Source organism: Diabrotica undecimpunctata, chromosome 3, assembly GCF_040954645.1.
Source record: "Diabrotica undecimpunctata isolate CICGRU chromosome 3, icDiaUnde3, whole genome shotgun sequence".
Taxonomy (NCBI): domain Eukaryota; kingdom Metazoa; phylum Arthropoda; class Insecta; order Coleoptera; family Chrysomelidae; genus Diabrotica; species Diabrotica undecimpunctata.
Genome location: NC_092805.1, coordinates 162,153,061 through 162,180,098, shown reverse-complemented (window position 1 = coordinate 162,180,098; position 27,038 = coordinate 162,153,061). Strand labels below are relative to the sequence as shown.

Below are 27,038 nucleotides of genomic sequence, written 5' to 3'. Positions count from 1 at the left end.
AATATGGCCGAGGTATCCAATTTTTCGTACCTTGATCAAATTGAGTAGTTCTCTCTCAGTATTTGCCTTTCTTAAGACTTACTCGTTTCTCACAGTATCTGTCCATGGTATGCGGAACATTCTTCGCAACGTCCATATTTCGAAGGTCCCCCGACGATATATTGCTTGGAAACATCGCGTGGGCATACGCAGTTGCATTAGCTGTCTTGCATAGCATAAAAATTGCATACTGTAAAGTGGAACTTTAGAACTTGGAGATGAGCGGTGAGGCAGAAACGACAGGACTCAATTTGGATTATAGCCCCATTGGAAGTAGAAGTTCATTAGGAAAAAAGAAATCGCTCTAGAAACAAAAGCGCAGATATTTATTTTTAATGTATACCTATCTAAATGTATGGTTGCCAAGCTTGGACTATAAACGATGATATTTAGAAATCGAAATCTAAGTTCATCTTAAATAACTACATTATTTTTAAATTGGAAATATGTAAGTGAATATAAACTTTTTTAAAGTAATTTATTTGCAGAAAGCATCTACATGTAATTTTTATATAAACATATTTATTTCATGATAATACTCGCCCAACCATTAATACGAGCCTTTATTTTCTCTATACTTTTTTTGTTGCAATCAATAAGTATCTAATTATACTTTATGTACATCAACATCAAAATCAGAAACTGTAAGTAATTCGTCTTGGACAATTGGTATTCCTGATATGCTGTAATGACTCGAAGAGATGGTCTGAAATGATAAAACTAAACTAGAAAGTTGCTACTATAATTATAATAGGCATTTAAAGTTTTAATTATAACAATAATAAATTATTAAATTTATAATTTAATATCAATTATTCAAAGTATAGCTAATTGCGCTTTAATGCAGTTCCTAAATGATCTAAAATCCGATTCAAGAACTTTTGTTTTGGATGTCAATTTTGCACATGGATTTGCAGTTGGATGCATTAAAAATGACAAAGAACAGGGAAATCACGGTAGTTTGGCCGATTTCAATGCAAAAGTCAGTAAGGGAAGAGCTGGAACAATAATGGGAGATCAAGCACTAGGGGAACGTAACGATAGTGGAGATCGTCTAATACAATTCTGCCAAGAACAAAGTCTAATATTCACAAACACGTTCTTTCAATTACCTATGAGACGGTTATATACATGGCGCTCACCAGCAGATAAACCGGAAAAGGTGGTAAGAAACCAAATCGATCATATAATGATTAAAGAGAGATATCGTAACACCAACAAATCAGTTAAAACATATCCAAGAGCAGATGTCAATCAGACTATAACCCACTAATCGCTAATGTCACGCTTAATGTCACGAAAACTGAAAGAAGCTGATATAAAAAACAAACTCCAACAAAAAATATACGAAAACTTTGATAAATTTGATACTAACACCTACGAGATAAACCAACAATGGGAAACATTAAAAAACTGCCTAAAAAATGCGAATGCGAATATGCAAAAATATGCGAATATTCGCGAATGCGAATAGTTGTTACATCACTAGTGTCTACCTCAAGGCAGCAGGGTGATTGCCTCTGGACAGGATCGTACTTTTATTTTCGATTTGCATTACTTATTCGATTGTTAGGTGTGTTTAAAAGCTGGTCTTTATCATTATCTACTAAAGTGATAATACTTGCAAAAATATTTACATACACTACATTCACATATTTACAAAACTTTATCATTTCTAAATAGAGTACAAAAAGAACAGAGGCAAAAATATTTTAGAAAATTATTTTCAAAATTGAGGTGTGTCTAAAAGCTGATTTTATACCGTTATTCCGTTATTTATATTATTATAAATCGAAAATAATAACTGCCAATTATTTACACATTTCATTTGAGCACCTCTGCAAGTATAAAAAAGTATTTACTTCGCAAGTGTACGAATAATCGTGATCCCTTTGACTCGGGTCATTTTTACCGCCAACATATGGAAACCCAACGAGCGACAAATAATTGTATGAGTAAAACACTCACATGACATGGCCAGTATACGCAAGTGACGATAATTCGCCAAGTACATGAGTCGTTTGAGATTGGCTTACACGACTTTATTAAAAAGTTGATTTTTGGAATTTAAAAAATTCGGTTGATATCCTCATATTTCAGGTCCCTATATTTGCAGGAAGTGTAATAAGAAATTTTCAACGATACTCCCCCTTCTCACCAAAAAGGCTACTAAGAAATTGTTTAATTTATTTATAAGGTTTTTCGTTAATAACTTTGCGAGGAATAAATATTTTGTAATTTCGTTTTTACCGAGATAGCCACTCCGGTACTAAACCGTTCAACCAATCACCATTGCAGATAGAAATCCAAACAATCACCATTTAGTGATACACGCTGAATATTGTTTAAATATTTATAATGACGATGTTATTATTGTGCGCTTTTTTCACAGATTTAAGAATTTTAAATTTACCATCATTTCACTCTTCCATTGCTTCATGTAATCGATCACAGTTTGATCCTTCCTTCTCTGCACTGTACTTCCGAACCACGGATGTTTCGACATTTCTAAGGCTGTTATTCGTTCCACGGGGTCTTTCTTTAAGGATGATTTTAATAAATCAATACAGTCACTTCCAGCGGTCTTTATTGGGTATTCAGGTTCTGTTTCACATATTTTAATCATTAAATCTTCTTTATTTGTAGCATGAAAAGGATATCTACCAAAAATTAACGTGTATATTATTACACCTATCGACCACTCGTCACAGAGCTCACTATAAGTATGATCCAATAAAATTTCTGGAGCTGAAATAGATGGTAAAAGGTTATTGATAATAGTAATTAAATAACAGCTAAAAACATTATAAAAACCTATAGGTATTTACAGTCTAACACTAATACTAACACCAAGATGTTTTCATCTTTCTTATGACTGTTTTGTTCCTCTGTCAGTAGGATTTCATTTTAATGGAATGTTCTTCTTTTCTTTCTTGTGACCAATTGCTACGAGCCTTCTGTGTAGCTAGGAATTGGGATAGTGAGGGGGATAAGGTTCTTAGTAGATTTCACCTTATCTCTGAGACTTTGACGATCTTAATCAGGTTTGCCCATTTTGAGTAGAATTTCTTCTATGAGTAGGACTTCCTAGTTATCCTGTGCGATAAAATTAGTATCCAAGTTAAACTGAATAATGGCTTCTGACAGTGATTGGTACTAGCTCCTCTGCTCGTCAGTCTCTACATAGCAGACACTTCCGAAACAACATCAAAGAAGTTTGGATATGCAGATGACTGGGCGTTTGATAAATGCAATAAAGAATTAGAGATTACTTAGCCAATTCTAACAAATCATCTGGCTACCCTCGGGAAATATTTTCGCGACTGGAAAATACAGCCCAAATTAATACACCACTTGAACTACAATACTTACACATGTAAAGAATGGTTCCAACTCTGTCTGTCATCATGCCTTTTATGCCTGAACCTACTTTTATTACACTTAATCCGAAATCACTCAATTTGATAAAATATTCATCATTTGGATCCTCGGGATTTGTGGCAAATAGTATATTCTCCATTTTTATATCTCTGTGTACAATATCTAAAACAAATAATAATACTGAATAATTTATTTGAAATTGGTGGAATGTTCGCCACCGCTATATATTGAAAAATGTAACAGATAGAGTGATGTGAAAAAAAAAACGTAACTACGCCGATCAACTCTAATTTATAAAAAAAAGTTTTTTGGATAAAGGATAAAGGATAAACAATATCAATGAGTATTTTGAGTAAATACGCTAATATTTACTTTAACTTGGTGTACGTTTTTTGGTTACTGCAAATTATAACGATAGAGGGCGCTGCTGTTGACTAGTAAATGTTAACCAACTTTATATCGTCGTTGTATCTTATGAAATTTCTACCAGAATTAAGTGTGGAAAAAGAAAAATCAGTAGAAGATTCGAACCCCAATTATCTACAAAAGCAGAAACAATACGGCGTAGCGTACCACTCGACTGGTTACATCAAACATGTAAGTCATATTTAAGTTGCTACATTACTTGTGTTTTGTGTTTAAAAGAACTAAGTTTAAAAATTACTCGGTAAATAAGAAAACTGAAATGTAGCGAAGTATAACTAAAGCAAAACATTAAATCGAAAATTTGAATAAATTGATGATACAAAGAAACGCACAGAAGAAAGGATAGAATCCTTTAATAACACGATGGAGGATATCAAAGATAATTTTATGAAGAACGAAGAAAGTAAAAATAAGACTGAATGCCGACAGATATTCTGCAGCTGATGGAAGAAAGCAAAAAAAAACGAGAATGATAATTCCGTGTATAAAAGATTATAACGAGAGATAGAGAAATATTAGAGAAGCAAAACATAAAGAACTGGAGAAAAGTGACAAGAAATCAAGATTCAAAGAAATATTGCAAAAAATTGGCTAGTTTCAGAATTTATTACATTACCAAAGAAACAGAGAGCAAAAAAGTACGGAGAATATAGACGAACAGGTCTAATGAGCCATGTATTAAAACTTCCTAAAATTATACATCGCAGAATATACAAGCTATCATCATCATCTTTGGCTCGACAATCCTCTGTGGAACTTGGCCTGCTCTAAGATTCGTCGCCATTCTGTTCGGTTTCTGGCAACATGTTGCCATCTTCTGATATTTAATATCCGTAAGTCGGTTTCAACTCCATCTAACCACCTAATTCGCGGTCGGCCTTTGCTTCTTCTTCCTACAGGTGTTCCTGTGGTTAGCTTTTTAGCAATCCTATTTTCTGGCATTCGTATTATGTGTCCAGCCCATCTAAGTCGCTGTGTTTTAATGAACGTTATGACATCTGGCTCATCAAAGAGCTGATACAATTCAAAATTATATCTTCTGCGCCACTGCCCTTGGTCGTTTATAGCTCCAAATATTTTGCGGAGTATTTTACGCTCAAATATTCCCAAAAGTCTTTCATCTTTCTGCGTTAGAGTCCATGTTTCTGCTCCATATGTGAGGACCGGCCTCAGAAATGTTTTGTATATAATAATTTTAGTTCTTCTTTGAATGTTTCTTGAGTGGAAATGCTTTTGGAGTCCATAGTATGCCCTATTTGTAAGATTTATTCGTCTTTTGATTTCTTCGCTTGTTATATTGGTAGCAGTCAATATCGACCCAATGTATGTGAAGTTGTCAACACGTCCAAAGGTATGACTTCCAAAGACTGTTTCTCTTTCCTCATTTGCTATCGGATCCTTTGTAACCAACATGTACTTGGTTTTGTCTTCGTTGATGACTAGACCGACCTGTTTCGCCGCTGTTTCCAATTCTAGGAGATATTGCTCAACATCTCGCTTGCTACGCCCTATTATGTCAATGTCATCAGCATATGCTAAGACTTGTATCGATCTATTGTAAATAGTACCGCCATCCCTAATTCGTGTATCTCGGACTGCCTTTTCTAAGGCAATATTAAATAGGAGGCAAGCCAGAGCATCCCCTTGTCTGAGTCCATCCTTTATCTCAAAGGATCTAGAATTCTCTTCCTGTATTCTAACAGTGGCTTCTAAGTTAGACATTGTCATTCTCGTTAGTCGGATAAGTTTCTCTGGTATACCAAACTCATGCATTGATTGGTATAGCACTGTTCTCTCATATACAAGCTATACAAAGAGAGAATACAAGACACAGTTTGGATTCATGAAAGGCGTAATTAGAACAGATGCACTGTTTAGTCTACAGGTATTATTCAAAGGATGCAGAGATATGACTTGTGATATCTAAACCTGCTTTTTGGACTATCAAAAACCATTCGACACAGTTCAACAACGAGACCGGCGTATAATAAAAAATGTATATTGGAACCAATTAGCCATAATAGGAACAAATCTTGGAGATGAACTGGCGGAAACCATACAAATTCTTCGAGGCGTTAGGCAAGGATCTATACTTTCACCTCTATTATTTAATCTATATTCAGAGAAAATATTTAGTGGAGTATTGCGAATATGGAATACTTCTAAGCCACCAGCATACTTCGTAGGGCACGTAAAACCGCCGGTCCGAGTACGTAAGTGGCCGTTAAGTCATGTTAAGGGCGCTTTGGCGACCTTAAAATCCTAACACTAGACCTAAGCCAAAAGGTTACACAAACTACTTTAAAACACATTAAAATGTGACAAATAGGACAAAATATTGTATACTTTTTTATTTTTATTGTAGTTTGTTGGAATTTGATTTTAGAAAATGCTTTTAAATTTAACAATGCTTCAAATAAGCAACTTTAAAAACTTACCGTGTTTGTGTAAATAAATAACGGCATCAATAATCTGTTTAGATAGTTTTTTGGTAATTTTCTCTGGAAATTGAGAGGAATTCTTAAATTTATTAAACAAAGTTTCACCACAAAGTTCAAACACAAGATAGATCTTTTTAGATGTTTCATAGACTCTATCCAAAAATATTATATTGGGGTGGGAAACGAATTTAAGAATTTTTATTTCTTCATGGATTTCTTGTAAGTTTGCAGAGACCTTTAAAATGAAAGATAAATATAAGAAATATAAAATATGTGCAAATATATTGTTCATTTTGTTGTTTTTTATACAGGGTGTCCCGGAAAATAGTGCGTTCCTTAAAGGTATGGGCTGAGTGTAGCATTTAAAACAAAAAAGTCATATATAACATTTTTTTATAAAGTCAACCGCTTTCAAAAAAAATATATATTAAATTTAATCCATTAAACAATAGATGTGAAAAAGGGACTACGCCAGGGAGACGCTCTATCATGCATCTTGAACAAGAATGACACAACAGTCAATACACGAGGAATAATCATTAATCAAAGCGTGCAAATACTAGCATTTGCAGATGATGTTGACATAATCGCAAGATCAAGAAAAGAAATTATAGAGGCATACAACCAAATAGAATGAGCTGCACAAAATAGTGGTCTTAAAATCAATCAGACCAAAACAAAATATATGCAGGTAAGTAAAAACGCAGAAATAAGGCAGCGAAATATTCGAGACTGGACAAACATGACTGTAGACGAATTATTCCACGTTGCAAAAGACAGAGAAGCTTTTAAAAATGTGGTCGCCAACCTCCGTCAATGGGGACGGCATAGGAAGAAGAAGAAGGCAGCCACAAAATATAACAATAGGAGAATACAACATTGAGGGGGTAAAAAACTTTATATACTTGGGATCCCTAGTCACGTCTGATAATAACATTGCGGAGGAAGTAAAGAGGTGAATATTTATTGCAAATAAATGTTACCATGGCTTAATTAGGCAACTAAGGTCAGATAACGTCGCAAGAAAAACAAAATGCCAAATATAATATATTACTCTATATTACCCTAATAAGACCGGTACTCACATACGGCTCAGAAACCTGGACACTCACTAAAAGAGAGGAAATGTTGTTAGCCACCTTCGAAAGAAAAATCTTGCGACACATATATAAGGGCAAAAAAGAAAACGGAATATGGCGAAGAAGATACAACTCTGAACTATACAAAATATACCAGGATCCGGATATTATAACATTCATTAAAATAGGATGGCTGCGTTGGATAGGACATGTAGAAAGAATGGAAGAAGGCGAAATACCAAACAAAATATTCAAACAGATGCCAGTAGGAAAAAGAACAAGAGGAAGACCGAAGCTGAGATACTTAGAATAAATAGAAAATGATATAACAACCTTAAAAATAAAAAAACTGGAGAAAGAAAGCACGAAACAGATCAGAATGGAGAAGAATCCTGGAACAGGCCAAGACCCAAAAAGGGTTGTCGAGCCAGTGACGATGATGAAACTTATGATTACGACACTGTAAAACGAAAAATTGAACTGACATCTTTATTAAATATAAGGAACAAATACGGATGGACGGGATGGATGGTATTATAGTTGCAATGAAAGTTAACCTATAGATAAAGTGGGGTTCATTCTAAACCAGAAATCTCTACTTGCTACTTGCATTTAAAAGAGAAATTTTTTACTGATGAAAAAAACGAGAAAACGAAAAAGATCAGGTCTTTGAAAACCTAAAAGAAGTATACGGAAGCTGTCCTAGAAATTTCATTAAAATATTGCGTGAATACTATAGCAAGTCATAGTCTGCACAATGACAGTAGCGATAATGAACTACGGCTGATAAACTTGGCAGTAGCACTAAACATGACAGTTGCTGGCATCTATTTTAAACACAAAAATATACACAAGGTTATCTGAACCTCCTTTGACGAAAGAAAAGCAAGTTAGATTGAACCATATTAATATATTCAAGTTACGGGGTAGACGTAATGAACTGCAGAAGCTATGGGAACTATCATATCAGATCACTTCTTAGTGATCTCAACAGAGAAAAAAAAATATCTGCCAAAAAATTGAATGTACAAAAGTTGAGAGATACAACAGTTGCTGAACGGTATGATTTATTTAGCATGTATTAAAAATGAAGGTGGTTGAAGACCTCGGAGACAGCGTGAGGTGCCGACCCTTACACTGTAGTATCTCTTCAACTTTAAGTAATCCAACTTTGGACATAGGCCTCCCTCAAATCAATCCAGTGTTTTCTATTTTGCGCCACTCGCTTCCAGTTGTGTCCTCCGATCTTCTTAATATCATCAGCCTATCTCATTTGTGGTCTTCCTCTGCTTCTCTTTCCTAACCATAGTCTCCATTGTTGTATTTCGTGGTTCCATCTTTTATCCTTTAGTCGGACATTGTGTCCTGCTAAGCTCCATTTTAATTTGGCAGCATGTTCTCCTGCGTCTTTTACTTTGGTTTTGCTTCTAATCCATTTTTTTGCTTTTTGTCTATAAGTCCCACCCCGGGCATTGATCTTTCCATCGCTCTTTGTGCTTTTACTATTTTATCCATATTAGACTTGGTGAGTGTCCACGTCTGTCAACGATACATGAGTATAAGGAGGATACACTGATCGTAAATTCTGGTTTTCAAATATTGTTCTATTTTAGTGCTTTTCAATATCCAACTTAGTTTTCCAAATCCTACCCACGCTAACCTTATTCTTCTGGTAATTTCGGCAGTTTGATTTTCTTTGTTAACTTTCATTATCTATCCCAGGTAGATGTATTCGCTTCCTGTTTCTAAATGTATGTCCTTCAACGTTATTTCTCTAATGTTCGGTGTATTTGTCATTATTTTTGTTTTTTCCAAGTTCATCTTAAGACTTACTTTTTCCGAATCTTGAAATAGTTGCGTCTTCATGGTCTGTAGTTCTTCGAAACTTGTAGCAAATATTACAATGTCATCAGCGTGTCTTAAATGACTCAGTTTTCTTCCATTAACATTTATTCCTTTATCTATCCAGTTAATGTCTTTGAACACATCTTCCAGTCCAAGTGTGAATAGCTTTGGTGAGATAACATCTCTCTGGCGAACTCCTCTGTTGATTGGTATATTGCTCTATTGTCCAAAGTTATATGGAGTCGAATACCTTTTCATAATCAACGAATCCAATGTATAAATTCAAGTGATATTCATTGGCTTTCTCTCTTAGCGTTCTGACTGTAGAAAGATGATCCGCTGTACTGTAACCTTTCCGGAATCCTGCCTGCTCTATCGGTTGATAGCTATCGAGCTTTGACGTTAACCTGTTAGTTATTACTCTCATAAACAGTTTGAACATTTGGGACAGCAGGAAAATTGGCCTATAGTTCTTCAGATCTCCCTTGTCTCCTTTTTTGAAGAGAAGTATTGTCAAACTTTCAAGTATTTCATCTGGGCCCGGAGCTTTATTGTTCTTTAGTTGTGTCATAGCTTATTTTATTTCGGAGGATTCTATGTTAAGGAGTATTTCTGAGTTGACATTCGTTATTTTTCTCTCAAGATCTTCCTTTGCAGTGTTATCTGGGTTCTTGTTTGAGGAATATAAATCACGGTAAAATGTTTGAGTAACTTTTAGGATTTCGTTCTTTTCTCTTATTTCTTTTCCATCTTTATCCATCAATGAGATTATTATAGGCTTTCCTAAGTTTGATCTTAAGCATTTCAGGCCTCGGTTCTTTTCTGTTATTTTTTACACTGTAGTATAACTCTAAGAAACTTACACTATTTCCATATGAATAAGTCGGGGATTCTGTGAATGGGACTCAGCTCTGCCAGCATATCCTACTGTAGCGTTCTCGAAGAAATATGTTGCCTAACCACTGGTGGTATGACGTACAATGGGTGTGAGCTATTCAGCAGAGTAGATAGGGTAAAAGGCGAATTTCTGGCGCTTAAAAACTGGAACAGGTCGGCTAAGGGAAAAAACTCCAAACAAAAATTCTGGTCCTTCAAATAAGAGGGTTGCTTAATCTTCGTGCCAGCAACTCGTCATTCGGAAAACGCTTTAAATATGCTAAATATTTCATTAATTCGTCTAGGGATATGGATCGATTAAAATGGCGACAAAAATGACAATGGAACTGGCTACATGAAACGACCTACAGGCTATTAGAAATAAACAAAAGGAAGTGTTACTGGAACTTTAAAAAAGGGAAATCGATATCTATGTTCTGACGGAAACGAAGAAAAAAGGCAAGGGAAACGAAAAAGTTGGTAACTTTACGCTAATGTACAGCGATGTAGCAAAAAGTAATAGAGCCGTTGTACTCATTCACAATAAATTGAGCATAAAAAATGAGCATAATATAGTTATCATAGGGGTTATGTCCCCAATGAAGATGCAGAAGATGCTGCGATAGGAAATAAAGAAGAATTTTACGATAATATACTGAACGTATTAAAAGGAATTAAGAAAATCCGGGAAGTATTCATCCTGTGAGATTTAAATGCCCGAGTGGGAAGTGTGGATCGGATCACCACTTAACTTAATCATGATAAAGGTGTTAGTTTAAATGCAAACTCAGATTAGCTACAAAACTACAAAATATTAGAAAAGAAAACAAGGCAGTGGAGGAAATATACTATCAAATATATAGAATGGAAATAATCCAAACAACTTTTATGGTACTTCATGTAATGCGAATGAAAGACGAACAATGGCTAAAATAGACCTTAAACTACGTTCCATGGAATAGAAGAAAGAAAGGAGGACCAGCATTTGAATGGAGAGAAGGAATCAGAGGAATAATGAGAGAGAGGGCCATAAGAGAAGAGGAATGGAACAACCGAAAAAACTAGAGATCGAAATGCAGGATGCCATAGTGGCTGTAGGGATATGTACTAAAATTGATCTTTTAAAACCTTCGCGGCCAGAATATACCACAACTGGCGTTAACTGTAATTACTATGAAAGTTGAATTGTGTAACTAAAACTTACGTTATACTTGTTAATAATTTTTATAGCGTATTGTTTAGATGTCGATTTTTCGATTGCTTTAACCACTACTCCAAAGGAACCATGACCTATCTGATCTTTAAATTCGAAAACTTGGAACAGCTTCTTTAAATCCTCTAACTTGATATGTTTAACATACCTTTCTTTTAAACCGTTTTTAGTGTGTCTGGAGCTAAACCTACTGACAATAAGATTTGAATGGTACCTCAATATCATCATTAAAATAAACACCTCTAAAAATATATTATAATATTATTGAACACATAAAACACATAAAAGTTATATAAATCCTGAGTTTTTTATATTTTTAACATTTATGTAAATAGAGACCTCTGTGTAAATGTTTTAAGGCTTAAATATTCTTTATTGTTTTGTTGGTTTTGTTATAACTGTGAGACTTTGTAGTGGTGAAGTATCACATTTCATTAATCTTCTCTCGGCACGCGGGGCTCTGCTAGGAGTGACAATATGTTCCCGAGATTCTCATGGGACAAGGATGGACTAGAAATAAACAAAGCAGTCTTAGTAATACGGAAATTTAAACCGGATCCCGTTACAGGTCATAATTACGAATAACAAGAGGAACCATTGCGGAAAACTAGTCATCGAAGCTGCGATGAAGCTTAACAACCACTGAAAAATGCCCAGTTAGCAAAAATGAGCGGCGCAGTGAGCACAAAATAAGTTAATGATGAAACAAGCCCTCGTCCCAAAAGAGGCGCTTCAACAAGCTCTAAAACCTATTCGAAAGTCACTTACATTTAAGATATTTACAAACGGTCCTTCTGTTGGCAATCTGGAAAGTAAGTTACACACAATTTACATCTCAGAATCTGAAAAAAAACTTGAGAAGACTATCACTTCCTTTGTGCACACACGGATTTCTTGGTTGACTCTCAATGCAGATATGCTCTCAACAGGAAAATGCTTTTATAATATCTGTATATCGTATGCAAGTAGTTTTGTTAAATTTTCATCATTCCTGCAGAATTGTTATTGAAACAGTATTTTTCTTTTTTTTTTTCATGCTGCCTAGGCAATCCAAATTGAGGTTCTTCCATTATCATAAGTTCATTAAATTCACTTACTATGAAATATTTCAATTAGCTACAAGTAAATTTATAAAATACTTACGTATCAAACATTTATAAGAAGATAATACTGATATAAGTATTGTAATAGTGAACTCTTGTAACATTTAACTGACGTTGAAATTTGCTTGCTTTGAAAAATGAAGATGAGACATATTTGAGAATATTATTACATTGTAGAAAATGTATTTGTAAGTTTGGTAATAAATAATAGTATATATTATTTCAGTCAAACATTTAATTCGAACATATTTGCTTTATGTACATTATTTTGAATTTTGGGTATGACATTCGCGAAACCATGCAACCAGTCTTGCATGGTTATTTGAATTTATAGAAAATTGTGTTTTTAATGATTAAACTCATAGAAGATAATAATGTAAATTAAGAGTAAGTAAAAATAAATATCTATTTGTATTTTAAACTTTTATGGAAAAATGTATAAAAATATTTTCAAGTCTGACAGGATTCAAAAACATTCAATGTCAACGTCATTAAGAAAAGCAAAAAGTAGATTACTACTTTACCGGTATTCTTCTAAACTGTGGATATTCGGATTTTGAGGTTTTGACTATTTATATTTAAAAATAATGCATTTTTTAACCAATGCAATAATTTTTTACACTTTTTAATCATTTTATAGTTGAATTTTATTATTATGGATCAGAAACCAGGGATAGATCTGGTGATATCGGCAGTTTCAGCGTTGTACAATAACCCTAACAGCAGTGAGAAGGAAAGGGCTTCTAAATGGCTTTTGGAACTCCAAAAATCCGTAAGTACTAAGAAGTTTATAAACAGCATCCGGGCATTAATTTTTCGTTTTAGGTCCACGCCTGGACTGTAGCAGACGAATTATTACATTTGAAAACAGACTTAGAATCATGTTATTTTGCTGCTCAAACTATGAGGACAAAAATTCACCAGTCTTTCCACGAACTTCCTCAAGAAGTACACACGTCGTTAAGAGATTCATTACTTGAACATATTGGCCAAATTAACGAAGCAACTAACACTGTTATAGTAACACAATTATGTGTTGCTCTGGCAGATTTAGCTCTACAAATGCCATCTTGGCAGAATCCTACATTAGACCTAATCAATAGATTCTCCCAAACTAATATATGGCCATTGCTAGAAATTTTAACTGTGTTACCTGAAGAACTGGAAAGTAGATCTGTCAGGTAATAAATAAACTGTGATAAGTATTTATTAGTTAAAATATAGGTAAAGGATTACTTAGTTGTTTAATCAAAATATGAGCTAAATATCTGTTAATAAATAATAAACTATAGCATTACAGAATTATTGGTAAGAAGTTTTGGTTTTAAGGATCAAATATTTTTTAAATTTTCTTGTTTTAAGGAGCAATAAAATCCTCTGCAAATAGAGGAAATTTATAAATTTGGGATATGAATAAGGCAAGTTTTGAAGCAAATTAAGATATTAAAAATCTGTTTTTTGACAACTTTCACATATTGTGGAAATAATATATTTAATGTAATGATATTACCAATATTGGCATACAGAATTGAAATAATTTTAATATTATAAATGGTTTTATAACAATTTTTATTGCTCCAATGTACAAATTTTGTAAAAATTGCACTATTTCCTTATTTTACTAGATCTAAAATTAGACCCATTGTGAGGTATCATTCCAGCTGGATCTTGACACACTCTAAAATTGGTTGTTCTAGAGCATGTGACATTAGCAACTACAGTTAGTCTGTAAGCTTTTACTATACTGCCTCGTTAGCTAAGGCAGTTGTAATTAAACATTTTTGTCATCTATTATAGGTGGTGAAAGTAATATTCCAGATCTGCATAATCCTTTAAAGAAGAAGTAACAATCTACTGTTTTGAATGTCATAATGTTTTTAGATTAAAGGATCATATCACTGTCTTAATTGACACACTGAGATATAACGACATCTTCCAGAAAGGTAAAAAGATCTTTTCTGGTTTCATGGTTGTGTTAAACCTAGTCTTTATTCTATGGACATCATTTAAATATAAACTCGTTGACACTTAGTTGACTATTACCTGTTTTGTTAATATTAAAGGGTCCTTTCTTGCATTCTCTGTACTGTTTGATACATATTATGGTATAAGACAGTGTTTGTGGACAGCTTTTGGTTTCCCTTTGGCACTTATAATTTGGTAACCCATCATTTATTCCTTTTTAAATTTTTTATGGACCTTTCTATTGATTTTGAAGATTAAGAGAACTGTCTCGATATTGTTGTAGATTATTGAGCCAGACAAGATCACTTACTTTAAAGCTTCTTCCATTCATGAATTGAAAATCCTGTCTATCTTCATCTTTTATCATATCACTGGCTATCTGGATATGTTATCAGGTAAGATTGTCGATATTGTTCATCTTTAACTTCTTTTGGTAAGTGTATCATTCAGGTGCAACATCATCTTCAGAAGGTTTACAGTCAAACACAAGATCATTATGCAGACTTCACAAACAACATTAAGCAAGCTGGGATCTGGCCAATAATTTCATTGTAAGCCGATTGATAGCCCTAAAGAAACAAATGAATGTACTAGTCAGACAGAGAAACTTTTAAAAATGTGGTTGCCAACCTCCGTTAATGGGGACGGCATAGGAAGAAGAAGATTGCAATTACAGTGGCTACCTCTATCCATAGGACTATCTGCAATGTACTGTTTTATGGATGCCCCATTTTTACTAACTAACATTTTCAATCCAAGACATGTTTCAGACATGGATCATTTTCTTGGGTGTTTTGTAACTGTTGAGGTAGCCACTGATCATTTGTTTAATGGTGATTTATCGCTCCTAATTTTTAACTACATGGTCTCTTCAAAAGTGCATCAGCATTTAAATGGATTTTCTCTGCTCTGTGCTGAATATAATCATATTTTTCTAATAACTATTGCATTGATTTTTTGCAATTGATAAAGGATACCTACTTTGCCATGGTTACAAAATCTGGGCTCACATTTCTGGGCATCTTGTCTATGTATGATACACATTTACATAGCTTTTTCCAATCAATTGAATAAGATCTGATAATATTTTTCTTGGCTGTTAGGAATCGATCATAAAACGTCCTCAGCACCACCTTGTAAAGCTACAGTCAAGGAAGCAGGTTGGCCATCGAAATAGCTCAAATTATTTGAGATATTTGAATCAAGAAGACTTTCCATCAATCGCAAGTTTGAATAATATATGATGTATCATCTCTTTTTTGGGCCATTCTTCTTTCAGGACCAGGATTTATGGCAGCTCCTTTTGGCTCTGTTGGTGATAGATCTGTTGATAAGTTTCTTCAATCATTTTAGAACTTCTATGAAATTCTCACTGGACAATCTAGAAACTTCTTCGTACTTTTCGTCAATATTTCTGGATGATCATTTCAAAATTATTTGTCTTCTTGGGAAACATTTTCGAATTATTCATGATCGTCAACTGTTGAGCTGTAATTGGAATGTTCCTAACAAATAGTTGTTAATCCACGTTCCACTATCGCTACAAATTTGGCTATATAGTCAGTACCATTATTGACTATTTTACGATCACGGTTGTTACAATAAATGTAATGAAACCAAACTTAAATGTTTACTGAAGAAAAAATACGAACTTAATTGAATAGAAAAATGCTGATTCAAAAATAATACAACTTACAGTTCACAGGCTCTAAATATGATGGTCAAATTCCTTATTGGATTGATATTTCTATTTCCACACCTTAGAAACTTTGAACTGTATGTATGTTTATTTGTAAATTTTAACTTTCGTTATTAATTGTTCGATTAAAATGTACAATTTGCCAGTGTGTATGTAAAAAAATCATTTTAACCTTAAAAATAAATTTAATAATTCATTGATGCGCCAAAATTGCAACTAAAGTCAAAACCGGGTGATTTATTGTTTTTCATCTCTGAGAGAGCTCTTTTATTTCCTCTGTTGTGATATCTGGGATCTCTTCTAAGCCTACATTTTGGACTTTTGGTATTTGACTCTGATTAGGATCTGGAAGTTCTTCTAGTTTAAATATCTTCCTTATTTGTTTTAGTTTCTCCCTTTTTATTGACGTTTGCCAATATTTTTCAATCCTTCAGTTATTTTTTTGGCAGAGAACCTTTAAATTTTTATTTTTATCAATGGTTTGAGTTATGTGTTTAGTGTTGTATCTGTGTATTTGTCTTTCAATTCTCTTCTTTTGTTTTAAGATCTTTAGTAGCTTGGGTGAGTTTACCTTCCTTGTTTTTTGCCCTGTCAGATGCCCTGATTTTAAAACTAATTGGTTTTCTCTTTTTCTTTGTATTTAGAAAGTCTCAATACATCCCATTTTATGCAGTTTCGTTCTTCCTGCAATTCAATGAGCTTCTCTTGAGTTGCAAGTGTTCTTACATTATAAGTGGCAATATGGAATGTTCGTTTTCCATGGTAGCCCTGTCTGTCCCGGTGATTCTTTGCATGCTCTGCCAACAAAATAAATTTTCGTTGTTTAAGTAGTTGTACAACATCTCACCCCTTTCATTCCTGTTGTCCAGCCCGAAGTGACCGATATTATTGTCTGTCGCTCTCTTCTTTTGTTCCAATTTTTGCATTAAAATCTCCTGTGATTATTACGAAGTGTGATTTTTCTTGGTTCTTTGATGTTGTCAGATCCTCAGTAAAATGATTCAGCTTCCTCGTCTGTTGAGTTTCCTGTCGGTGCATGTCCATTTATTATCTGTAATCTGTATCTGCTGTTCAAAGCGATGACAATATATATGACACTGTTTGATACTGCACAGAACTTCGTAACTTTATAGGGAGCTCGTTTGTTTATCAGAAACGCTACACCGCCTATGTGATGATTTTCTACAGAGTTTTTCTGGTATAGCTGGTGACCAGATTTTAAGATGGTACATGCTTCTCCTTGGAATGCTTCATGGAATGAGGTGAAGGCCTTAGCACAAAATAGAACCCGATGGCGCGTTTTCACTGAAGCTCTATGCTCCACTTAGGAGTTCAAGAACCTTATATATATATATATATATATATATATATATATATATATATATATATATATATATATATATATATATATATATATATATATATATATATATATATATATATATATATATATATATATATATATATATATATATATATATATATATATATATATATATATAATATATATATATATATATATATATATATATATATATATATATATATATATATATATATATACATGCTTCTCCTGGTAAGCGAGTTTCGCACAGTCCAATTATATCCCATTTGATATTTGAGAGCTCTTGTTCTAGTTCGACAAGGTGTTCTTGGGTCCTCATAGTTCTTAAATTGTAAGTGGCTATACGAAGCAATGATGGGTAGTTTTTCTTATTAGATTCAGTCGAATATTTGCCTCCCCCAGAATCCATGACTGGCTGACTGATTGCTCAGTGTGAGATTCTGAGTGTACAACTCTACTCACCTGGGTTAATTTCGTATTGATACTCGACATCTTCAACTTGGGAGGTTTTAGCATATTTAAAACGCCACGCTTGCCGAGCGGGTTGGCGAGTGATTCTATACAATTTTTAAAATCAGGGGATTGCCACTTCCGCCATCCACGCCGTACCGAAGGTATTCTTCTCCGCCGTGGCTGCCGTTGTGGACTTCATCCGTGACCCTGGATAAGGGTATTTTAAATAATATAGTCATCATTCAGTTTACTATACTATGCTAAATACTAATAAAGATTATTAAATAAACTTAAAAGTAAATAACTTAAATACTAAATAAATTTAAATATAATTTAATCAGTTTTATTTATTAATATTTCTTGTAATGTTTGCGTTTTCACATTGTTGCAAAGTGAATAATACTTTTAGTTTTCACTAAGATATTAAATAATACCAGATCATTTAATTTTTAACCATCAACAAAAATGTAATATATGATGACAAGTATGAATTGGTAATATGGTAATACGATCTTCACAGATATCGCAGCGCAGATGTATTTCTTTGTGAATAACAGTTTTTAGATAACATTAATCATTATTCAATGATATGTGTGGATGGAACCTTATTTTTCTAATAATATGTTCTTGTAAAGGCATAACTTTGATTATTTGGTAAACCTATGTTACAGGGCACCATTAAAACATGTTTGTTAATAAATGACATTATTCCATACTATTGCAATAAAATAATAAAACAAAAACTTGTTCAGCAGCGCTGATGAACACAACAGAGCAGTAAAACGTTATACATAAAGATGTAATAGATATCTTCACTTACTTGGTCAACTATATAAACTTATCAGATTTAAATGGCAAACCTTTTTTTAGCTATAGATGAATAATAAATTCTATTTTTGTACGATTTTTCAAAAATATATTTTACAGGCTAGGTGAAAACAGAAGAATAGATGTGTTAGAAGAGATGAAAGTTTGTGCTCCAACAGTGAATGAATTTTTAAAACATTGTTCTAAAGTCTATGAAACTAATTGGCAAGATCATGTTCAGTTCAATGTAAAAATATTACGTTGCTTTACATCCTGGATCTCAGTAGGAGCTATTAGTCTGAATGATCTTTCTGATAGTATTGTTATTAATAGAGCATTCGAGATACTCAACTTCAAGCCTCAAAATGATAAACAGACCATATCAGGTACTAATTTTTATAATATTAAAGTATTTTGTTTTTGTATACAGTAATTATGATGTTGATTGCGCATCTACACTGTCCCACAAAAACCTAGTGTAAATAAAATAAAATAAAAATGTATATTGCCCTAACAATATGTACAATTCAAAAATATATATTTTAGCCTTCTTTCTTCTTCTGCCAATGTTCCACTTCTGCACCGCTTACTTTGTGGGACCACTTCCTCTTCGGGTACCTGATTTTCTATGTTTCTGGACTCATGGACGTCTTTTTCTGTAGGTACTATTTATAGCACCGTACCTACTTGTCTGTTTCACTGTCTTCTGCAACCACCTGGCTAGACTCTGATTAGATGTTCAATCAGTCTGTGTTTTCTCCGTACATCCTCTGTATGCGATTTCTATTAAGGATGTCTTAAGTAGTCTTATTGTGGCCTGGTGGAGGAAGTATATTGTTCTGTTCCCAGCTACTTCAGCCAATTGGCTTATTGTACATCTTCCATTCTTTCATAATACACATTCGGCGGTTTTTGGCAAATTTTAGTGCTGTCAGGCTCAGTGACCATAGGTAAGCAATGAAGGGTTAACTGGCGCATCTCCAGTAATACATTCACTTTTTAAATATATATTTGTTTTAAGTAAATGTCTTTTTTTAGCTGCCTTTCATGAGGCTGCCACCGACTGCATTTGTACTCTTTTATTAAGTCTCGAAAACAACAATAACCAACTTGGTTTGGAAAATTACCTCTTCAATAATATTATCAATCTAGACGTACCTTATCACCTTTCTGTTGCAAATGAAGATCAGGGAAAATCCATGGATTATTGCAGACTGTTTACAGAGCTGGCAGAATCATTTTTAGAAAAAATAATAGCAAATAGTAATACGAAACAGATGCACTATGCTATTAAAATTTTAGATCTAGTTTTAATGTGTGTTGGACACCACGACTATGAGGTAAGTATACTTAATATTATGTATAATAAAATGTTATTTAAATATAATAAAATTATTTTAGATAACAGTTTCGCTTAAAGAATAGTTAATTTTTATTAATTTGTTATTGTGCAGAACTTATTTTATGAAATTACTTATTTATACAAATCGATAGTAGCCCAGTCACCATGTTGATCGGCGTAGTATTTATTGCTTGATATTGGCAATGTAAACTTCCAACTTTATTACTATTGTTCTTCTGCCTATTGTATCAAAAACCGCTCTTAACTGTAGGGAAGTTAGATCTCTTTATCCCGTTTCTAGTTTCATTTCAAACATGTTTTTTAATTATGTGTATATTGTCATACCTTTATTTACATATCCTAAAACCAGCTCGTTCTTGTTATATTTTATTTTTTATCATCATATCAAAAAAATTCAGTATTGAAACCGGCTAGTCAAATTTTAAACACGATAGAGCAATCTGACTTATTTATTATTGTAGCGTGTTTCAATAAAACAAGCGGTTCTAATTTATGTAAATATGTTTATTTATAAGTTTACAGTACGATAATATATGAACTATCTCAGCGCAGCTTATATATACAAGTTATTATGTACTAGAATATTCTGGAATAGTCCACCTCTATTCATTTGCATTAGAGCTTCGATTCCATCACGATCGATACAACCGGCAGGCAGATCATCGTCGTCTCGAGATGCAACCGTTATATGGGCTACGTCGAAATAAGCAAGTTCGGTACATTCTTTTGTTGAATGCCAAACTAAAAGATTAACATTTCAAAATGCATCAAAAACGGCTTTTGGTAAAAATGTTGCACACAAATTTTCTAAAATATTGTCTATCATCTCTCGGCCTATAAACTGTGGTAGATATTGTTCAACATTTGCTACAATCTAAGATGTATCTGCTGTATATTAATTTATTGGACTTTCAACTCATGTTTAGTTTGACAACCCAGAGAATAAAATTAGTAATACATATGTCACCAAGTAAATAACTTATATGGATGGCTTAACAGAATTATTTCTAATTATTTTTATTGTAATATAAGAATATTTTCTTGTACAATTACTCAATATTTATCATTATATTTACTGCTCATATTTTTAGGTAGCAGAAATCACTTTTAACCTTTGGTATGTTTTGAGTGAAGAATTGTACCAAAAAAATAACAAAGAAAAGACAGAACTATTCCGACCCTATGTAGAACGATTAATAACAGCCCTGTGTAGGCACTGTCAAATGGAGCCAGATAGCGAAGGATTGTTAGAAGATGGAGATGAATTTAAAGATTTTAGGTTGAAGGTAATTCATTTACCATATTTCATATTTGTGTGGAAGAGGGAAATCCAACGAAATTAGCACACACAAAGGTGTCCAACGGCTGACATTAATTCTCGGGATTATCACATCTGAAACAAAAAATTCCAATGGGATTAAAGAAAGGGCCCCTATAAGACAAATGACCACTTTTTAGTGTCTGCCATTGGACACCTTTTTTGAGATGTTAACAATTTTTTTTTTGTTTAACTTAAAGATAAATAATATTAAAAAAAATCATCTAATAAAGGAGCTGAGAAATATTTTTTGGAAAATGTGCATTTGTTTAGCCTTCTAATCTGTACTAGTACCTTAAATGCTTTAATTAGTTTATTTAAATTTTGTTACTTTTTGTAGGTAGCAGAATTAATACGAGATGTGGTTTTCATAGTGGGCAGTAGTGCCTGTTTCAAACAAATGTTCATTAATATACAAGGTCCAGGAGTTACGTGGGATTCCACCGAGGCAGCTCTATTTGTAATGCAAGCTGTAGCAAAAAACGTAATACCGTAAGTAACTTTTTACAATTTAATCGTAATGGAATCTTATTGTGGTGTGTTGGCAAAAAATCTTGTCTTGATTGATGTATAATTTATTTATACTAACAAACTAACCTAAACCTAAAACCGGACACGTGTATTAACGTAAACAGACGTGAAGATAGTCACGAGTTTAGTGACGTCAATTCAAAGTAGTTTAATAACTGTTTGTATGTGAAAATGCCTTTACTACTTTCCTTGCAATTTCATCATTTTTTTAATTGATTTTAATTTGATTGATTAAAAAGTTAATGAATTTAAACAAAAAATTTCTTCCCGGTGGGGATCTAACCACGATCCCTCGTATGACAGACGGGCATATTTACCACATAGACGTATTAGCTCCGTGCGTGACTGACGCGACACCTACCGCCTTCATCTGACAGTTTTGGACCTACCAATATTCAGGTTAAACATATGACATTAATGACATACAATGACATTGTTAAATACAGGCGAAACTGACAATTATTAATAATTAACTTTTAAATTATATTTTTTCAGTTTATGTACAAAATAAATGTAGTATTAAAAACTGGGTTTCTCAAAATTCATCATAATATATCTTTTGAGGTCCAAACGGAAAAGAAAAGTTAAAAATCTAATACTGGCAAGTCAAGTTTTTCACATGAAAGAGCATATAATTAAAAACAGTAATAGTAAAAGTTATGATATAAAAGCTAAAGTCATCAGGCACTCTGCAGTTAGCTTGAAGCCTTATAAAATATCATTTAAGGTAAATTATTTAAATATTTCAATTGCATAAAAATGAGGTTACGTGATATTTCCTTTTTCATATTAATAGCACGGATCCATCTTTTTCTTTTCTCTAATTTATATGTAATCTTTGGGAACCTATAAAAACTACACTTACTATTTTTGGTATTATTAGCAGAACTAAATAGGCAACATGTACCTATTTGCACACATTTTTGATAAAATTTATGCGTAAAAAGGTAGGGCCAATTTTGTCATATTTCGCCGCTACGCACGCTGACATCGTTTCAAGGTACGCCTACCATGGTCACGCACGGAGCGAATATTATATTAACATAGACCAAGAATACCGGCCGCGCGTACTGACGACAAGATCTCTTGCGGTTGTTCCATCTGTCTCTCTCTAGCGCATTGAAACTCTTTACTCTCTCCCACCACCACCAAAAGAGACGCTGCTATATTTACGTGATGTAAAACAGAGACATAACGAATAACAACATTATGATCAATGCTTTTCTTGCGGATTAAAATTTATATGGCGTCATATGTTTTTCGGAGCACTAGTAAAGTGAAGAAAATTTAAAATTAATTAGAATCTCCGGCTTTTCATTAGCTAATTTTTTTGTAGGGCAAAAAGATGAAGTTGCAATTTATGTAAAAGAAAATCTTATGTATTCTTTTCTTAATCTAAATGAATATAATGTAGAGCAAAGTTCAGAGTCTTTTGCAATTTATGTACCTTCAATAAAAACCAATATTTTAACTGTATACAGATCAGGTAAGGGTGACTTTGACTTGTTTTTGACAGTATGCCATTTGAATTGTGGTAACTGTCAAACGCGAAATTGTTAAAGGCGCAAAAGTTTTCTGAATTGTTTTAAATGAGTTTATGAACAAAACATAGATAAAGAATAGTTCAATCAGTTTAAAAATAGCAGCAGATCTGTTACCAGTGAACTAGCTGCTTTCTAGTCAACCTTTTAGCACAAAACTTCTGTAAAAAAAGTCGTTGTTTCTAAACGGCTCAATAATCGCGGATATGCAGGCAGTGATGAGGAAATATAACAAACACACTTACTTTTACGCTTAAGTCTATGATTTGTAAAAAGTCATAGGCTAGCATGGCTGAGACATGTCCAGAGGTTAGAAGACACAAAAGCAACTAGGAAAATAGTGCAAAGGAAACCAACAGGTAAATGAAAGAAAGGAACCAGATGGTTGGACGATGTGGAGGATGACTTGAGATTGATGAATGATTGAAGATATTGAAGGAGAAGGTTCAAGGAATATCTGGATGGAAGGAAATAGGCAGGACGGCAAATATCAACTTGGAGTTATAAAGAAAGCGTTCCACTTGGACTTAATGCGTTTAAACTCGTTAGACGCATGCTTAAAATATAAAACCATATCAATTGGCCACCGGGCAAGGTGGCAATAGGTGATTTACTAAATGCAGAGGTTTTGCACATAAAATTTCATTTAAAACATTCACTTTTAATAGTTTTTCACTGTATAGAGTGTGTGGCAGCCGTAGCTCAGTGGCTATGTTACTGGCTTAACAAGCTGTTGGGCCCGGGTTCGAATCCCGGCGCCGACAAAATTTTCAGTTTCTAGCTTAACTGAGCTGCCACCGTGCTTCGGAGGGCACGTAAAGCCCTCGGTCCCGGCTACGAAAGTAGTCGTTAAGTCATGTTTAGGAGCGCTTGCGCGACCTGAAAACAATAACACTAGACCTTAGCCAGAAGGATACACGAACTTTACTTTTTACTGTATACAGTTTTACTATAAACATTGCCGACTGTATCTACAAACTTATTGTCTTAAATTAACTTTTTGTGTTTTAGTGGTGAAAGTGAAGTGGTACCTCAGGTTGTAGAAGCAATATTAAATGTTCCAGAAAATACACATGTAGCCGTAAAATACACGTCGGTGCTTTTATTAGGAGAACTTTGTGAATGGATAGAGAGGCATCCGAACACACTGGATCCAGTTTTGAACTTCTTAGTGTGCTGTTTGCCTCAACCTGGTGTAGGAGCTGCTGCAGCGGTGGCTCTTCAAAACATCTGTGCTAGCTGTAATGATCATATGCCAAGGCACGTCCCGATACTCTTACAGGTACGTAATCCAGATGTTAAGGTCATTTTAAAAAATATTTTAATTTTACTAAAACCAACTGTACAAAGAATATACAGGAATTATGTTCGGTTTTAATAAATGTATAATTGTATTGATATATTTAAATAGGAATTAAGTTCCTTAACAAATAGTGTCCCTCGATTCAGACAGTGTCGGAATGTAAATATAAAATGTTTGTAACACGGCCGGTAAAGGCGCTGATAATCAATTTTTTCACAGTTCATATAGAAGCTTTATGTAATGGTGGGGCGGCAGAGTGCTAGGCAGGTGATTTTTATTTGTAGAATCGAGGGCAGAATCAAGCAGTTTTTTTTACATCTTTTTAACTATTTAATGTTTACTAGCGGACCAACTCGACATCGAGTTTTTTAAATGAAATTTTTATTTTGCGAGAAAAATATACAATATATACAATGACCGGAAGTAAAAATATTTTTATCAATAACTCAAAAACTATAAATGATAATTTCGTGAACGTACATTTTTGAACTCTACGTTGAATTCTCTATTGATTTGACTAATAAAAACGAAACCGGAAGTCGACCTCAAAACCGGAATGCAATTTTTAGTTCATCAAATGTCGACATGGATATCATTTAGCAGTTAATTTTGCATGCTGATCACGAATCCGGTGTCAAATTTGCTCTATCTTGACGTTTTACGCGCGTTTCGGGTCACTTCCGGTGTCGGATCGCAATTTGCATGCTGATCACGAATCCGGTGTCAGATTTGCTCTATCTTGACGTTTTATGAGCGTTTCGGGTCACTTCCGGTGTCGGATCGCAACCGGAAGTACATATTTAGATTCGTCTCGACGAGACCTTTCGATCCATATATACATTGTGGGGTCTAAAACTTAAAGTAAATTTTAACTTCCGGTCATCTCAAAACCGGAAGTGAATTTTTGTACCAAAAGTATATCTTGACAATCTCATACGTAATACTAATAATATTCCGAAAAAATATTTTAATTATCTAATATGGTTTTTGAGTAAAGTGGTGGACAAGAAAAGGGCTTAGCGTTTTAGTATATAAGATGTAGTAGAAATTGAATTTATCTGCGAGAGAAACTTGTGACAATATTATATTTTAAATTAAGAATCGTTTTGCTTATGCCCAAAAAACATATTCTTCTGGCCCCGATGATCCCACAAATTTTTCTAAAAAATCTTTCAGAAACGGCGAAACCCTGCATGACATTTTGAATCACATGCGGAACAATAGTGACTTCCCCTTAATCTGTAAGAAAGCAACAATCATTCTCATGCTTAAATCTAACAAATCTTCACTTTTATCTGAATCTTACCAATCTGCCTAACCTCCTCTATGAAAAAACTATTAGAAAAAATAATCAAGAAGAGAATAACATAGTTTTTGGAAACTTACAAATTCTAGATTCCCGAACAATCCCGATTTCCCCCATCCAGAAGCACACTTAATAACATTATTAACCTAGAAAGTCATATTCACGAAACATTTGCTACTAAAGATAAATGTCTAGTGATTTATTTTGACATTAATAAAACATTTGATTCTAATGCCATAAAAAATTTTATCTCGAAGAGAATTCCATCTATTCTGAGGATCTATTCTGAGCCCAACGTTATTTTTAATTGTTATGAACGACATCTTAAAATACTGAAAGAAACCAGTTGTAGCTAGACTTTACGCAGATGACATGATCATGTTTATCAAAGGAAAATATCTTAGCACTATGGCTCATAGTCTTCAGCAATACGTTGGTCTATAATGTCTGGATACAATTTTTTTCCAAACAAAATAAACTGCATATTATTTTCAAAAAGAAACAGCAGAACTGCAATTGCCATCAATATTTCTATACAACCAGAAACTGAACTATACTTCTATTTCTACTATCAATTCCAACCTTAGATATAAAGCAACTACTAAAATCGACGACCCTCAATTTATGGAAGAAAAATGGAAGATATCTACAAGCAAACTAAGAGAAGTAAAAGAAGATAATGATTCATGGAACCCACATTTAATCAACAGATCTTACCAAGTTATCCTTTCTCGTCTTCGGTTAGGACACTGCAAACTTACTAATGAACATCTCATTTAAATAAAAAAATGATCGTTTGGAATTTAAAATCATCTGTTTGGTGCAAAGTTGTTTCAAAGAGAAAATTATGAACATTATAGAAAGAAACTACGTTTAGATGACATTGATATCTTCTGCAATGCATTTCTAATGGATGAAAAATATACCCTGGAATTGACAATATTTTACTCGCGGCCAGAAATAACAAAACAAACCGAAAATATAATCGGTGGCTTACATACTTT

At 33.5% G+C, this 27,038-nt stretch overlaps 2 protein-coding genes across 7 annotated transcripts in view; one reads left to right on the top strand and one right to left on the bottom strand.

The window, feature by feature from the left end:
* Positions 1–520: 520 nt before the first annotated feature.
* On the bottom strand, positions 521–12,712 carry LOC140436275 (serine/threonine-protein kinase 33-like). 6 transcript variants are annotated; one of them, XM_072524977.1, is made up of 7 exons: positions 12,444–12,711; positions 11,640–11,810; positions 11,292–11,542; positions 6,285–6,522; positions 3,412–3,582; positions 2,453–2,787; positions 521–745 (listed from the first exon to the last, which is right to left on the bottom strand). In XM_072524977.1, exons 3-7 carry the CDS (start codon positions 11,526–11,528, stop codon positions 647–649), a joined length of 1,080 nt encoding a protein of 359 aa, XP_072381078.1. In that variant the 5' UTR covers positions 11,529–11,542; positions 11,640–11,810; positions 12,444–12,711; the 3' UTR covers positions 521–646. The 6 variants fall into 6 exon arrangements, with proteins under 6 accessions (XP_072381078.1, XP_072381079.1, XP_072381077.1 ...); XM_072524978.1 differs by lacking the exon at positions 12,444–12,711 and adding an exon at positions 12,069–12,312; XM_072524976.1 differs by lacking the exon at positions 11,640–11,810 and having other exon boundaries at positions 12,444–12,712.
* A 202-nt stretch (positions 12,713–12,914) lies between these two features.
* Tnpo-SR (transportin 3) overlaps positions 12,915–27,038 on the top strand; it is a 29,888-nt gene continuing 15,764 nt past the window's right edge. The window contains exons 1-7 of the mRNA XM_072527424.1: positions 12,915–13,175; positions 13,229–13,584; positions 18,793–19,058; positions 19,711–20,012; positions 21,127–21,321; positions 21,694–21,845; positions 24,437–24,707. Coding sequence (XP_072383525.1) covers positions 13,059–13,175; positions 13,229–13,584; positions 18,793–19,058; positions 19,711–20,012; positions 21,127–21,321; positions 21,694–21,845; positions 24,437–24,707 — 1,659 coding nt within the window. The 5' untranslated portion in view covers positions 12,915–13,058. The remainder of the gene's footprint in view (positions 13,176–13,228; positions 13,585–18,792; positions 19,059–19,710; positions 20,013–21,126; positions 21,322–21,693; positions 21,846–24,436; positions 24,708–27,038) is intronic.

What these genes read in the sequence shown, in the direction of transcription:
- LOC140436275 (XM_072524976.1), bottom strand. Translation starts at nt 12,507, where the DNA reads ATGTTACAAGAGTTCACTATTACAATACTTATATCAGTATTATCTTCT. An exon ending in TATTTATTTACACAAACACG is followed by an intron (nt 3,583 to 6,284) that starts GTAAGTTTTTAA and finishes TATTTGTTTTAG; the next exon opens with ATATTGTACACAGAGATATA. An exon ending in TGGAACCATTCTTTACATGT is followed by an intron (nt 2,788 to 3,411) that starts GTAAGTATTGTA and finishes CATCTATTTCAG; the next exon opens with CTCCAGAAATTTTATTGGAT.